This window comes from Simochromis diagramma, unplaced genomic scaffold (genome assembly GCF_900408965.1).
Source record: "Simochromis diagramma unplaced genomic scaffold, fSimDia1.1 OVJJ01000274.1, whole genome shotgun sequence".
Classification (NCBI taxonomy): domain Eukaryota; kingdom Metazoa; phylum Chordata; class Actinopteri; order Cichliformes; family Cichlidae; genus Simochromis; species Simochromis diagramma.
Genome location: NW_024387386.1, coordinates 424,557 through 440,447, shown reverse-complemented (window position 1 = coordinate 440,447; position 15,891 = coordinate 424,557). Strand labels below are relative to the sequence as shown.

The following is a 15,891-nucleotide window of genomic DNA, read 5'->3' as shown; positions in this document are numbered from 1 at the left end:
TTTGTTTTTCACACACCATTTCTGCTTTTTGATTTAGCTTTTGTTCAATTTCATAATGACGCTGTGTAAAAAAGTCAAGTTTTGTGGTTCATTATAGGTTGTGCTTATTTAAATTTAGACCTGCTAAGGATGGGTAATTGTTATAATATTCTAATACATAAAACCTCAGAATTTAATGTGGGTGTACTTTCTTTTCACCATGGTGGATGGCATTTCCAATTTTTGTTGTAACTTCTAATGTCCTAGAACATTTTCTCAAATGATATATGAAAGAAATGTTTAACCAATAATTAACCCACAAATAAAAGCACCTAGCCTATTGTGAAGTTATATATTATATATATATTGCAATTTACCTATTGCTTCTTATTACTCTCTCTGTCTCAATCATCACAATTTATTCTTTTTTAAGAGGCTTCTGTTTTGAAAAGCGTATTATATTAATATACATTTACACAGATAACAGCACGTTGTCTGACGTGCAGCAGACTTGTCAGTCTCATACTAAAATGAGTTAATGAGAGTATTAAATGAAAGTACCCCCTGCTTCAATGCTGGCACCTGGTGGCACTGTATCCACATGGTGGACTAAGCATTCATAAATAGTCATAGTTAACAAACTGGTCTCGAGGTGGGACATAAGCGTATTAAAAGTCCTCTGAGAAAAGAGAGCAGGTTCACTGAACTGAAATGAGGCGTTACTTACCTACTTGCCAGCAGCATGATGCTAACACAACATGGCAGCTCAGGGCAGCTCTTTGCAACTTTCTCAGCCTTACCAAGTAATTGGTGACCTGGCACCCCACCTGACATCGTAGGCTCAAGGAAGCGGGCTCAGAAAAGCAAACGGGTTCAATTCTGCATTTTGCACATTTTGCAGAAGATTGCAGCACCATTAAATCAAGGACATTTGTCGATAAAATATCTAAAGTTTCTTATATTACATTCTCATGTTGATATGTCTGGTGTTTTAACTGTAATTTCCAAGAACTGCAAAGTGCAGTAAAAAACAGTATTTAATGGCACATAGTTTAAATAAAACAAAAATAAAAAAGAAACTAAAAAAACAAGTGAAAACTGATCAGCTCATTCATAAAATGACAGGAAAAAAAGGGCAAATAGAGATGAAAAAGGAAAAAATATGATACACTATCCTTAAAACCCAGCCAGCAGTAACATATAGAAAAAAGTACTGGACCACCTACACATTAAACCTACAGGAGCTGCTCAGGTATTGATCCCCATCCCATGAAGCTCCCAGTGGACAGGATTTGTGCTGATGTTAATGCCAGAGGATGTTAGGATTTCTGTAGTTACATGGTCTGCGACTGGCGGCTGGGTCGCTGTGGTTCCTAAATGCTTCCACTTTGTAGTAATACCACTAAGAATATCTAAGTGGACAGTAATTTTATAAACTGACTCGTTGCAATGGTGATATCCTGTTACCAACCACCAAACCTGAATTCAGTGGGCTCATTAGAACGACTCATTCTTTCGCAAAAGGCAGACTGCATGACTAGATGCTTGATTTTATATACCTGTGGGCCTGAAAACACCTGAATTCAAAGAATTAAGAGGTGTGGCCTAATGCCTTGCTGTATACAAGGTCAGTCTATAAATACTAGAGTGAAAAAAGTCACATAATGGACATATCCCTTAGATTCATCAATGGATGATGGATCATTGGATAAACAGTTGGATTTTGTATGCCACACTGTCAGTTATTGTACTTAAAATGTCACACAATGTCAAATTTCCATTGAGACCTTTTAAACCTTACCTGCAGTGTTCACCTGTAGAGCTACTTTATCTCAGTCAAGCTTGAACTTTCACTCTTGACCTTGTCAACCTAAGATCCACTTATTAGCTTCCGCAGCTTTCGGTCTAATGCGACAAGTGATGACAGTTAAGTGATTGTAAAGGTCACATGATAACACTCTTAACCATCTTCGCCACAACTGAGCAACTGACGGCCAAAAGATTGTAATTAAAGCTGCTGAAACAGTGAGTGAACCTTGTTATGACACGTTTGCAGCTTCATTAGCTCCTCAGATTTATGGTATGTTAGTGTAGCAGCTTCATATATGTTTACTTGACAAAACAAAGGCCACCATAGTGAATGAGCAAAATAATGGGACTGAAGAAGTCAGACATTAAAGAAATACTCATCCACATTCCGGAGACGAATAAAAAAGAATAAGAAAGGGAGAAAGGAATAAGTTATTTAGTCCTGGTCTAGGAGACACCACCCCATCCCCCTACTTCCACCCCAACCCCTGAGTAGGAAACGTTATCAATGCTTGCAGCTTAAAGCCCACTACTTTGATATATGTGACCATGAATATGGTGGTATAGATGTTGCTGCAGGTACCATTGCAATATCACTGTAAACAATACCGTTAGAGGTACTGCAGTGCCAGTGCGGTACATAATGAAATCCAGCATTTGTAACATCCTGCATGGACCTGCAGGCATCCTGATGCCCTCTGACAGTGTGCTGAAAGCCCTGCACACAGGGTTATGTGATCCTGGGAGAGTGTGGAGTATTTTCCTATTCTCCTGTAGATGGAGGTCTCTGTTGTTTGGCTGACCGAGTTTGGTGCCAAATCATGTGTTTGTGTTTTATAAATCCCCTGAGAAGCCCGGTGTTTTTTTCACTGACTTGTCATGGGTCAAGTAGTTCTCTAAGCAGACTTTTCACTATGATTTTATAATACTATTCCTCGACCTTTATCTGGGGGTAATTTGCTTTTCCCATGCTTCTTTCATGACCTTTCATAAAAAAAATTCTTAAGAGCTGTTTTGTTTATAGGATTTGGGACTTCACTGGACCCCAGGGCTGCCAATGCGAATGCATGCCTTACTCTGGTTGGGCTACATTTCATTATCGGGATCTAGTGTCCATTTGGTGCTTTTCTCTGTGAAATTCTGTTGTTGAGGATGTTTTGTTTTTTTCTTTAACTGTGACAAATTTGCCTTCTAAGAAGATAAAGATATATCTTTATCTTCTTAGCACCTCTTGCTTATTCCTCCATTGTTGTTTGTAGACAAGTCTACGTAATGCACTTTATTGTCTGCCACTATTTATGGACTCCAAAAGAAATGAGGTTTAATTTGACCGAACGCTCGTCCTCTAAGGAAGGTCAACATGCAATACACCCTAAACACTGACAGAAGTTTCAGCTGATTACCTCGGGCTTGGTTGTAAATAAACTATACAAGAGGTCAGGATCCCTCCAAGAAGTTTGGTTTATTTTCTGTGGGAAAAGTGGAGAATCAAGTGTCTAACAATTATTCAGCAAAGAAGGCCAGTCACTCTTTGGTGGAACGACATACAGATTATTGCAGGACAGCATGTCCACACGTGGAGGGGTTTTAGGTTAAGATAGCATTTTAGGAGTAATACAGTAATAACATAATTATAAAATATTATATTTTATAATTGTCCTGCTCAGTGTACCTGAACTGTGATCGGTCAGTTATACTGATGCTTTCATGTTTATGTTTGTTTGATGTTCTGTTGGTGTGTTTTTAATTGCCTCTGGGGGAATAAATAAAGTGTTTTTTGAATTTGAATCATGACTCATGAAATCTAAATAGCATAAAAAAAAAGATAAAATGATAAAAGTTGAAAATTACTATTCTGCGCTGTATACGAGAACACTTTCAGAATCCTGGACACATGAGAGTTGTGTATAGTGAGTAAATTGTTGTTTTATAGTCAATGTAAAACCTTTAACTTCTTTTTATAATCGCTTAAATAACAGATTATATCACAAACCAAATTCTTCCTTACGCTCACTAATGAGAGAAATTAATGCAAAACTATTTATTCTCAATGACATGTCTATTTATGCCAATTTCACAAATTGCACACTGTGTTGAGGAGTAACCATCGTTTGGAGCAACTTCAGCCAGATGTTGGTTTAGCTTGCCCCCTAGTGGCCATCAGAAACCTTGTGTTTGGTAATTGTAAGTAGTCAGGGGTCAGGTCTAAATACGCCAATAATTCATGAAAAATATCGACAGTTCAGGTGAAATAGTGCTATAAAACTGCAGGTCAAATCTTTTAACGTGTTTTTTATTCAATCGTGGCCATTAACTAAAGTTATGTTACTGTCCAGGCAAAAGCTTGTAAGGCGCTTACATTATAATTCAGGTTTGGGCTTCGGACCAGACACAGCACATAAAGGCAAAATTGTGAAGCAGGAGTAGCATTAGTAAAAAGTAACACTTCCATGTTTTTCTGCATAATGTAGAAAGACAGACTCATTTCTTGCTTCTCTTGTTAAAGCTCTAATATTGCTTCAGCAGCCAGGTGGGGGAAGGTACTCCAGGCAAAGCAAAGTAATTCCACCACCAGGGCTTCTCTGCTCTCTCCTCTTGGTTCTGGCTCAAATCAGCCATCTGGGTGTAGCGCTGGTACTGGTTGTAAGGGTCAAACTTGTCGTAGGATGAGAAGGCGTCGTCCTCTTCCTGCGCGTCATAGTCCACAGGTGCTTTCGACAACACAAAGTCCACCCGGCCTGCAGTCTTCATGCGAGAGGGCAGCTGGATTTTCTTGGTGGCTCTGGTGTAGCCTTGCGCAGAGGCGGAGACTATGTGGATGCCAGGAGTGAGGAGGCGCCAGTAGTCTCCATTTTCAGCTAGGACAGGGAGAGAAAGTCTGAGTATTTGGGCTTTTAATTGGGCTTATAATCGACATGAATACACAGTACATGAGTACGAATATATTTGTAGAGAAATGTTCATTTTACACATCAAGATGTGTTTACACAACTTGCAGAAACCCTGTAATACAAACTGTGGGAGTAGGTGTTTGGTAGAACTGCAATGACCTTAATAACTTTAGTTGAAGTAAGATATTTATTTGGTTTCCAGGTACTTCCACCTCGAGAACCTAGATAGGATTTTTAATACAGACACCAGTGCCGATATTTGGCAATATGAAAAAAACCCATATATATCAGATATTTTTTACCTTTCTCAACACAAGAAATAAACTAAAATAAACAGATTACTCAGATAATATGACAAAAAAGTTGAGATTTGTCAATTATTTTCAAAGTTTTGTGCTGCTGTTAGTGACTACTTGATGCTGAATCTTGTTTTACTGTCACAACAAGGTGTTTACATACGATGCTTCTCAGATTCTCACTTGGTTATTGAATTTGTGGCCAAACGCATCTCACCCTAAGGGAAGTTGTAGAGTGCCTTACTTTGCAACAGTAACACTCATAACATGGTTGAAGGGTGGTTGGAAGGTTGTGATCAGAATAAACAATGATGTTATTGAGCTTTGTTATGAGCTTAATATAGGTTTTATGAAAAACCTGACACAGGAAGTTGTACTTATACTGGACAACTACCTCAAAATGCCTTTTTTGCCTTTATAGCTCATATCTTTTTAATATTTAAGATGCTACATGTCTGAATTACTGAATAAAAATCATGTTGGCCATATAGAGCTTAAGAATTGACTAAGAGACAAAACTAATGTCATAACTAAATGAGCTTTTGTAAAGGCGTATGTTTTGTTAGCAGGTGATAGTTATTACCTGTTGTAATGTCGTGCTGTATCCCTCTGACAGATATCCTGGCACCTTTTATAGCATTTCCCTCTTCATCCTTTACAATCCCTTTGATGCCACGATGGGCCTGAGGACCAACACCCAAGAAAGTTGTTTACAAATAGATCATTTCATTCATCGCACTTGAGATTCAGTATGCTATTGCTAACATGTGCTGAACTGCCAGGCCAACAAAAATCAGGATATGTGCTAAAAGAGTCTTACTGCCTCCATAAATGAGAGCAAAGATTCTTGGTTTTCATGCCAGGCATAGGCCAGTTCCTCTTCAGGGGGAAATCTATCACATCCCACATTCACAGTCACCTCAAAGCAGTTGGTGTGGAGATAGTTGAAGTCTTGCATTCCTGACCACAAAAAAACAAAAATTCAAAAAACACACTCACAGGTTCATAACTGGTCTTACAGCACCCTCTAGCAGACTCAGCAGACAACAGCACTTTCCTTCCTGACTCAGAAATCTATTTTACTTCTCTGGATTTGTGGTCCCCCCCCAACTCACCGCCTGCCAAGCTGGACCACTGAGCTCCATTAACGATCCCTTTCTGGCTGTGAGTACGAGACGATCCACAGCGTGCGTTTTCATTGGACATGGTTTCGTGGGCATTTGCATAAGTTGCTGCGATAAATTTGAAAACCTGCAAAATGTAAAACAGGTTAACTGTTTCTCTCTTTGTTCAGATGAAAAAATAACCACTGATTTAAACCACATGTTCACAGGGTTTTACCGGGGCAACAAGCATAAATAAAAAATCAGAGTCTGCTGATCTTAATAATGTTTTGTCCTATTTTTTTGCCATCTGTTTTCTGTTGTTAGCGATGACTCATTGCTTCCTACCTTGCCTCAAAGAGCAGTAAACAGGCATGTCACTGCATTAAGTGTTTTATGGGAGCACACTGCAAATAATATTCAATATTACACCTTACTTACCAGTCCCGTTACAGTTGTAGTAGCTGTAGTCTACACCATCATGGGTCCTTCACTTTATAGCCTTTAACTCATTAAAACATGACTGATATAATGCATAAAGTAAGAATATAAGGGTGTAGAAGGTTTTCAGAACTGACCAGTGACTGTAGGAAAAAGCATAGAGCAGTGTGCACTCCTGGAAGATGCACACTCGGTCATAAAGGATGCACTGGTGTATCTTTTGTTTATATTTATCATACAGTCATGTCAGGTATCATTTAATTAACACTGCTTTAAAAAGGCTTTCTCCTTTTTTTAAAAATCCCTGTTGCCCCGGCTCCTCGCTCCATGGGAATCCTCACCTCTTTTATTTGCTTGTGAGTTGGGAGGCCTAGGATGCAATGAGAGGAGTCAAGGATGCCCAATTTTGCATGAGAAAGAGGGGAATATATACACTGAGAACTGGACTAAACATGCGATTAAATTAAGGTTAGGTTCACATCTAACACGTCCAACCATTTATGTGAAACTGTAATACGTTTAAGAGACACGCTCTTCATCTTGTAGTTTATGCTTGTTTAGCATTGGTTGACCCACCATTTACTTGGTAGATGTTAAGAGATTAAAAAGGCAAATCAAATAACCAGAATGTCATTGGTTTAAGGCAACAGTCTATTCTTTTTCCAGCTTCCTCTAAACATATACTACATGTTCATACCTGTACTGATGACAGTAATAATTGAGGTCCTTTATATTTTCTGTTTTTTAGGGTTTGTTTAGGTTTTACTGTGTTTTTGATTATTACAAACTATTCTTTAACTCTATAAGTTTCCCAAAGAACCCTTTTTACCTTGACATCTGGGGTTGGGCAGAGCATTTCACGTCCCAATGGGTGTTTGGACAGATCATAAGGGTAAGACACCACCAAGTCTCCACCATGGAAGTTAGCGGAGAGCACAAATGGGATGGAGCGGACCCACTTCATGACAGCGTAGGTCTCGGGTGCAACCTGGATTTCAGCATTAACACTTCTTATTGGTCTAACTGATTAAGTCAGTTTATTGTAAAGAGGCAAAGTTTGCAACAGCACAGCTCGTTATTTCATAAAGTATGTGCAGTGTCATTCACTATATATGGATAAGGATTTATACTGTACCTTACCAAACCAGTAATAGTCTGGGATTAGGATGTGGTCGGTGCGGTAGCCCTTTTGTCTGCGTCTGCTGTAAACGATGGACGTCAGGTCGGGGAAGTTTCTGTTCAGGTCGATGTTCTGGGCGTTATTTCGGCCGATGTTCCAAGAATCATATCTTTGATCCTCCTGAGGAATAAGTATTATTGCCTTATTAATAATATGTGTTTTAGATAGTAGCAGTATGAGTCATACAGAAATTGCCATTCAACTATAACAGACTACAATATATTCTGTAAGGTGAGCGTTTGGCTTCGTGCTCATGGGCATCAATTTAAAGAGCTGATGTTCTGCTGCACTGTGCAGGGAATCATGCATTACTAATTACTTAACTATTGACTCAAACTGCACATCAATATATTTACTGCTTGTAACTGTAAATAGCTCACCTGCTCAAAATCGTAGTTATTGTCACTGACTCCGGAAACAGCCAACTCATACCCATCGGGGTTCATGGAGGGCAGAATGTGGATGCGGGTGGTGTTGATTAGAGTCTGAATCCGCTCGTTGCCGAGCAAATACTCTGAGCACAAGTGCTGAGCCAAGTAGATGAGTAGTTGGCGGCCAAGGACTTCATTTCCGTGCATGTTCCCAATATACTTTACCTCCGGCTCAACTGTAGAGAGCCACGTTTAAGTTTTACCTACATTTGTAAGAGAAAAGAAAGCAGACCTTATGAAGACTGAGGAGCCTGACTTACGTAGTTCATGCTCTCCGGGATTGTTAGAGAACTCGATCACAAGCAGCTCTCTGCCCTCCATACTGCGGCCTATGCTGTAGGTCCGGGCTATGCCGGAGCACTGATCCTCAGTCTTCTTTAAGACACTGATCAGGTCAGTGTTGGAATGATAGGTGAACTGCAAAGTGTCAGGAGAGTCCGCAGTGAGTAGAATATCCAGGCCATCAGCAGCTTCTTCTTCCTCCTGCCCTGTAGAGACAAACATAGTTACTGGAAATCTGCAAGCTGCTCTGCAAGCTGCTTTGCAACCCTTCACCACTCCAGCTCATCTTTTCAATCAATGCCAGTTCTGTTGCTCATCCCACAACCAGCTTTTCATGTATGCACACAGAGTAAGGTCCCAAAACAGACACACTATATTATCACAGTGGGTTTTAACACCCTCTTTTTAGGGGCTGTTAGGTGAAGCTGGCTTAACAATGACTTGTTCTATCTCACCTACCTCAAATGGAAGTACTATCCTTATTTGTGTAAGGTTTTCCAGGGTATAAATATTGCAGTTTACAACAGAAATCTAAAGGAGAAAAAGTTGAAGCACTTCAAATCTATAATTAGTTAGAAGTGTTTATTTCAACTGCCACCCCGCCCCTCCCCCAAAGTCTGTACAAGTCTGCCCTGATTTTAGGATTCACACTTATTTCTGACACCAGCTGAGACCAGACCTAGAAAGGCTGTAAAACCTTTTGCTGCTGGTTTAAAAAACATGATTTATGCAGTGTAAAACTGTATTATACAAAAACTTTAACATCTATGACTGCAACACAGAGCTGCTGGCTACATTATCAGCTACAGATGGTTTATGTAAACACTTCCTGCGCGTCATATTGTGGAGAAATCATCCCAAATGGTACGTGCACTCACACCTCTGAGGCCCTTTCTTTTTCCCTAATATGTCTTTGCATAGATACAATTTAAAGGGTGGAAATCACAGAGTAGCACAAGACAATCATATAACAAAAAATCATAGCACAAAGAAAAACAACCCAAGACCAACTGCATGTTTTATAAATATATTGATAATTGACACTACTGTGTTGATGATTTATCTCAATAGAAAGTGGAAGATTACATAGTGTATGCTTGGCCAATATGGAAATTTTAAATTTTAAGACTGATGCAGATATTTAGTGATTTCAAAAACCCAAACAGATTCCCATCATGTTTGTTATCTGTAGTTATTTATGAATCCTTGTTGACAATGTAGTCTTCTTTCATTCTTTCATTCAATCTGAAGAAGATGCACCTCTGTGTATAAATAGTATGACCTCCATTGTGTTTGAGCCTCTGATGAAGGTCGGCGAAATAAATTAGTAGAGTTGAGGTTTGCGAATTATTTCGCTTAAGTTTCGTGCTAGCACTACCTAATGCCTCTGCTTGGATCAGCTTGTTGTTGCATTTGAGTGCCCTCTGGTGGATAAATTATGTAACATCATGTTGTGGTTGATTGTTTCTCTCGTTTCCACTTTTTCAAAATTTTTATTTATCGGCCTTTATAAATACTGATATGAGCCGATATCGGTCCCTAGTATACCGCACCCGAATTATGTTTTTACATTTATGTAATGTTTCTAAATGGGAAGATTTAATATTATCAGGATTTTTTAAATGACACATGAGGAAATCAACCCATCACATTGCGCCACAAACACTGACTCAGTCTGCCTACAAACATTAAGTTTTATTGTGCTGAGTGATAGAAGTAAAGTTAGCTTCACTGCTGCAAAATAAAGGAGTAAGACGATGTCAGGCAGCGGACCAAAGAACTGAGAGGCCTGTGAGGGGAGTCCAAACTTAAGAATGTATTGTAGTATCTGCTACAGCTTGTTGTTTTATTATTTTAAGATGATATAGTTATGTTTATAAGGGTGCATTCAGGAGAACACTGTTAACGCAGGCCTTTAATCACCCTCGTGAGTGTTACTGTCCTAATATGATACACAGTGAAAGAAGAACAGCTGGAGTTCTTATACTGATATCAGGCTAACCTGCTACCAGCCTGTGCATCATGAAAGTTTTGGAACAATTTAAAAAGCACTACCTGCATACACTTCATGAAATGTACACATTATACTGTCTATAAATGTTGAAATGACACAACTTAACTACTCAAATTGGTTCCATGTGTCTGTGCAGAAGTTGCTGCTGTTCACGCGCTCATCTGGTTCACACATGGAGCTGCAACGAGTGGTAGCACAATACATATTTGGGTCTGTTATTTTTTTTGCGTTTTGTTTTTTTTACTATAAAGACTTTTCAGCTATTTGGGCAAGATATGATTTAGCAATGTGTGCCTTTCTGTGGTTCACTGTGGGTTGTTTATAAAGCCACTGCCAATAAAAACACCAGAAGATAACCACAGGATCAAGCATTAGTGACAGTTTATAGGGGAAGTAAGGCGTTCCAGTTAGGCTATATCTTAAAGTGAGCCACATACGCATCTCTGCAAACCAGATGCCTTCAGAAAATGTGTTTAGGAGAAGGAGTGCACTGCTGAAATTTTCATGCCTGCTTTTTATTTGAGTTGCTCTTTTTTTCAGGTGGAAAAAAGAAGCTAATGTCAGTATTTAAAACATTTACACGGATGTCATCAGCCACAGCCAAGACTAAGGCCAATCAGGTCAACAAAGGTCAACATAATGACAGTATGCTGTGATTATATCTCACCTTTGAGGCCCTCCAGGGGGTCATAACATCCCTCTTGGTCGCTGACAAAGAAGCGATCGCAGTCGAGGAAGTAGGGCCAGGCCATCTGTATCTTGTCAAACGTGCGACTGCATCTTCTGCGCACGGCTTCACACGTGCTGCGGCACGGCTTCAGCACCTTCTCCTTCTCACAACGTGGGGCCAACACCGAGCAGCCCAGCATGCGAATCTCTGGGTTACAATCTCCGCCCAGCAGAGATTCAGCCACGCTGATGAGGAGGTACTCAGCGCCAGCTTCAGCATCCTCACGGGTCTTGTGACCGAGGATGTTTGGGAACATGGTTTGAGCGTAGGGCATGTCATCACAGTAGGACAGCATTAGATCTGTGCATTTGGCTGAGTAGAAAAATTCCACAATGAAGACAGATCAGGGATCAGCTTAGAAAGTAACAGATCAAGACGTGTATCTCCATCTGTTGCAGCGCTTAATCATGAGCTTCACTGTGCCGTCCTCAGTCATCTAGTCCTAAATATTTCTATTATCTCTGGAAATTAGAATTTGAATATTTCATGCTGCCATCGATCATCTAAAAATACTCAATGATTTTATGGCTTTGGGGACAGATTCCACTAAAACTACACCCACTATCATTTATAATCTCCTCCTGTTTGTTGTGAAAAACAGTCCTGTTGCAGTCACTTGGCATATTAAGGGGGGGAGAAGAGGGGACTTTGAGGCTTGATTTTGTCCAGTGTTAGAGGCACAAAAGACTGATTGGTTAGAAATTAGAAAGTGTACAGAAAAGCAAGATAGCAAACAGCACATGCATGACACTTTTCTTGCTTTAAGCCCATGGGTACTTACGTTTTTCTTCTATTATTGGCTTGCACTGTCCTGCAAGACATACCAGCATGCCATTAGCTGACACTGAGTAGACACTAGATGGCAGGGTGGTTTTTGTAAATGCTACAGTGGGGCCTACAGAACACTGTGCTTGCTTCAACAACTCTCTATAAAGCCAGTCAGTGTACAAAGAATCATTAAGTCCCTCGAGGATCACATTTTCCACGACTATAAATCGTATTCATTAAACTTGCTTCCATCTAAAACATTAACACCATCTGTCAGACTTTAGATCTGTCACCATCTAATTCAGCTCACTCATCCTGTAGCTTTAGGTTTTTTTAAAAGTTACATACAAGAATTTTTCATAAGTCTAATTGAACAAAAATGAGCTTCTGAATCAAGAATAGTCCACAGCCTGCACGTGACGTCCTGTCCAGTTTTTGCGCGGCAGGTCCAGATGCGCACATCAGCATAAAGTTTGTTATCGCAAAAAGTGCAGAAAGTTTACCTCGAAACTTCGGGTCGCATCGCGGAGGAGCACAAGACGCAAAAACCAACAACTGCAGCAGGATCAGCAGCATGATGCGCACTTTCCGACACTTATGTTCCGTTTCGATGTGGCACCTCACACACTGAGCCAGAGGGCGTGAGTGTGCGCGTTGGAGTGTCCCAAGTCTGCAAAACTTTCCTCCGAGCAACTCTGTGAGCCACTTTATTACAAGCATTACGGTTTCCTATCGAGTTACAGAGGAAATGGCTCTGAGGTAAAACGGGGATAAGTGCATGAAAGGATTGGCAAATTTTCGCTCACATTTTGCTGCGTCTTCGTTTTTCAGTACGGCTGGTGGTTGTTTCACGGGCCTGCTGCTGGGTTTAACTCGAAACTCAAAACTGGCTCTGCGTATTTAGACTAATAACCTCACATTTTCACTTCACATGAATCCTCATTCTGAAGAATAATAATTTATAGTTTGTGTCGGTGCTTCTTCTTGCTTTAAACTGACTGTAAAATTATAACATCATATTAAATGTCAGTGTGAGCTTGCTTGTAGTCATGAAGCCACAGATTATCTTTTTTTTTTTTTTTTTTTTGCCTGTCCCGTTTGGCTCTTTTGCCATCAGAATTATTATCTAAAGGCGAAGAAAGATGCCCAACGGATTTACTTTACCAAATGGACCATCCCAGCCTCTCCGTAATGGTCTATTTGATTCACCTTTTATTGTTTATTTTATTTTATTTTTACTTGTTAAATACGGGACAGATTGGGGAAAAGAAAGGGGAGAAAGAAGAGGGACGGGGATAAAGGACAAAAAACAAAAACCAACAGAATAAGCAGGGGAAAAAAATACATATATAAGCCACAGATTATCATTTCATTCTGTATCCCCCTTCCTGTGGGAAGCTTTGTGCTACGTTTAAACACAATATTCTAGTTTTATTTGTCTGTTCTAAACACTTAAAGCGGTCTAATCCACAAAAATCCCCCCAAACCAGTCACGTGCCCGCAGAGAAAGAGAGTACAAGCACCTAATGCTGCTTTCAGTGTGTGAGTAAGTCACAGTCAGAACTTACATCTAATAATAATAATAATAATAATAATAACGTATGTTGCAAGTACTTAGTACCAGAGTTGCTAGTTTTAGTGAAGTCTTTATGTGACTTGTGTTTTTATTTTTCCTGTATTGGTCAATTTGTGTATTGAAAGGTTATAAAGGTTTCTCAGCCTTTGTTTTTTGCCTCTCTCTTGCTGCTACTGCCCATCTGCCCATCATTAGCCCATCTGCTTCAAGGTTCAACATGTGCATTCAGAGATGCTCTTCTCCTGGTTACCAGAGTTATTGTTGCATTCCTGTGAGCTCAATGCAGTCTGGCTATTCTCCTCTGACCTCTGACATCAACAAGGCATTTTAATCCAGAGAACTGCTGCTTATTGGATATTTTCTCTTTTTCAGAACAGTCTCTGTAAACCCCAGAGATGGATGTGTGTGAAAATCCAGCAGATCAGCAGGTTCTGAAATACTCAGACAATGTAACACCAACAGCCATGCTGCATTCAAAGTCACCTTTCCTTTTTATTCTGATACTCAGTTTGAACTTCAGACTGTAGACGGTGTCTACATACCTAAATGCATCAAATTGCTGCCATGTGACTGGCTGATTGGACATTTGCATTAATGGGCAGGTGAAGTGTTGTACCTAACAAAGTGGCCAGCACACCTGATAACACACCTGATGTAGCTGTACATCTGGCAAATACTTAGAGTACTTAATATCTTTTGATCTATTCTTGCCTTCTCTCTTTGGTGTCAGTTTTGCTTTGGACAACATGTCATTTTAAATTAAGCTTTTTAAGACTTTTTAAGAATATTTGTAAGCCTGAGTCCAACTCACAAGGTTGGAGCAACAACCAGTTGGCTGTGATTAAATAAACCTAGCAACCAAGAAACATTTACAATTTATAATCCTCAAACTTGCTGCCATGATAGTGCAAAACCTGAGACTTAATTTGCTTCCAGTCAATCAAAGTGGATGCGTAGCAGCGTTTAAGGTGATGTTCAGAAGGCTAAATCACATAAAATACTGCAGAAATCTTAATCATTATTAGACAAAAAATATTATTAGTAGTAAATACCATTTTGAAGGTGATCTGTTTTTCTTATTGAGCCAGTATTAGAGTCCTTTCTTCTTCAAGCTGGGCAGAGTTGAATTTGCATAACCGGAAGCCTGGGTATTCATCATGCAGGCAGGTGGAGGATGGTGTGGAGGTAAAGTAAAAATACTACTACATCCTTCAGCTAAACCAGGGATATTGATTAGATCCTTAACACGTTCATGTATTATGCAAATTACTACATGCCCCAGAAACTGAATGGAAAAAGAGCCTCGTGGGAGACGTGACCCTCTACGGAAAACACGCACAAACTTGTAAATTGTGATTTTGATCAAGTGTCTCTGTGGGAAACTGCTGAGAGAAAAAAAGGGGTGGATCTGTAGCAACGGACAAGTGTTTTAAAGTGTTTAGAACAGCTTTTAATGAACAAACTATATATATGTATATATGTATATATGTATATAGATATATATACATATATACATATATACATACAAATATATGTGCGTGCTCACTCCCAATGAAAATCTGAGCATCTTCAGCTCGGCCTCCTTCTGTCAGTGCCACCGCCTCCAAACCATACATCACAGCAGGTCTCACTACCATCTTGTAAACCTTCCCTTTCACTCTTGCTGTTATCCTTCTCTCACAAATCACCCCTGACACTCATCCCCACCCCCTCCACCCTGCCTGCACTCTTATCTTCACCTCTCTTGTGCGGTGTGGATGGTTCACCACCTTCACTACCTCTGCTCCCTGCAGCTTCACTGTCCCTCTTATTCCCACACATATATTCTATCTTTCGTTCCTCTTCTCTTCAGAGCATACCTCCACCTCTCCAGGCTCTCCTCCACCTGTTCCCCGCTCTCCCTACACACCACAAAGTCTTCTGCAAACGTCATAGCCCACAAAGACTCCTGCCTGACCTTTGCGAACAAGAAGATGTTCACAGCCGATGTAGTCCCACTCCCACATTGAACCCTTCTATCACTCCTGCTGCACGCCTCAACCCTGCCTCACTGTCCTCATACATGTCTCTGCCGCTCCTGACTTCCTCATGCAGCACCACAGTTCCTCTCGTGGCGCCCTCTCCTATGACCTCCTGACCTTCTCCTTCCTTCTCCATCAACACTCTATAATAATAACAGAAAACAAGCTGCTTATATGGAAATCAGACTCTTCTAATTCAGTTTATCTTGGATTTTTTTCTTCCTTATTTTAATTACAAGCTTATCATTTCGTCTACTTTATCACCATATGTAGGTGGACTGAAGTGTGGAAGGAGGTTAAGATATTTACCACTGATGCAGACAATGCTGCTGTCTTTAAATCCTCCTCAGGCTGCTCTAGAGTGTGAAAG

At 40.1% G+C, this 15,891-nt stretch overlaps 1 protein-coding gene across 1 annotated transcript; it reads right to left on the bottom strand.

The window, feature by feature from the left end:
• Positions 1–3,225: 3,225 nt before the first annotated feature.
• LOC120720210 (carboxypeptidase Z-like) lies at positions 3,226–12,605 on the bottom strand. The gene is made up of 11 exons (XM_040009846.1): positions 12,428–12,605; positions 11,938–11,967; positions 11,094–11,468; positions 8,391–8,618; positions 8,080–8,306; positions 7,655–7,819; positions 7,349–7,507; positions 6,091–6,226; positions 5,796–5,935; positions 5,559–5,658; positions 3,226–4,646 (listed from the first exon to the last, which is right to left on the bottom strand). Exons 1-11 carry the CDS (start codon positions 12,498–12,500, stop codon positions 4,297–4,299), a joined length of 1,983 nt encoding a protein of 660 aa, XP_039865780.1. The 5' UTR covers positions 12,501–12,605; the 3' UTR covers positions 3,226–4,296.
• Positions 12,606–15,891: the final 3,286 nt, after the last annotated feature.

Bases quoted from the DNA above. Each gene is read 5' to 3' on its own strand.
- LOC120720210 (XM_040009846.1), bottom strand. From the start codon at position 12,500: ATGCTGCTGATCCTGCTGCAGTTGTTGGTTTTTGCGTCTTGTGCTCCT. The intron at 11,968-12,427 runs GTAAACTTTCTG...TATGTCTTGCAG, and splicing joins ATGCGACCCGAAGTTTCGAG to GACAGTGCAAGCCAATAATA. The intron at 6,227-7,348 runs GTAAAAAGGGTT...TACATTTTGCAG, and splicing joins GCCCAACCCCAGATGTCAAG to GTTTTCAAATTTATCGCAGC.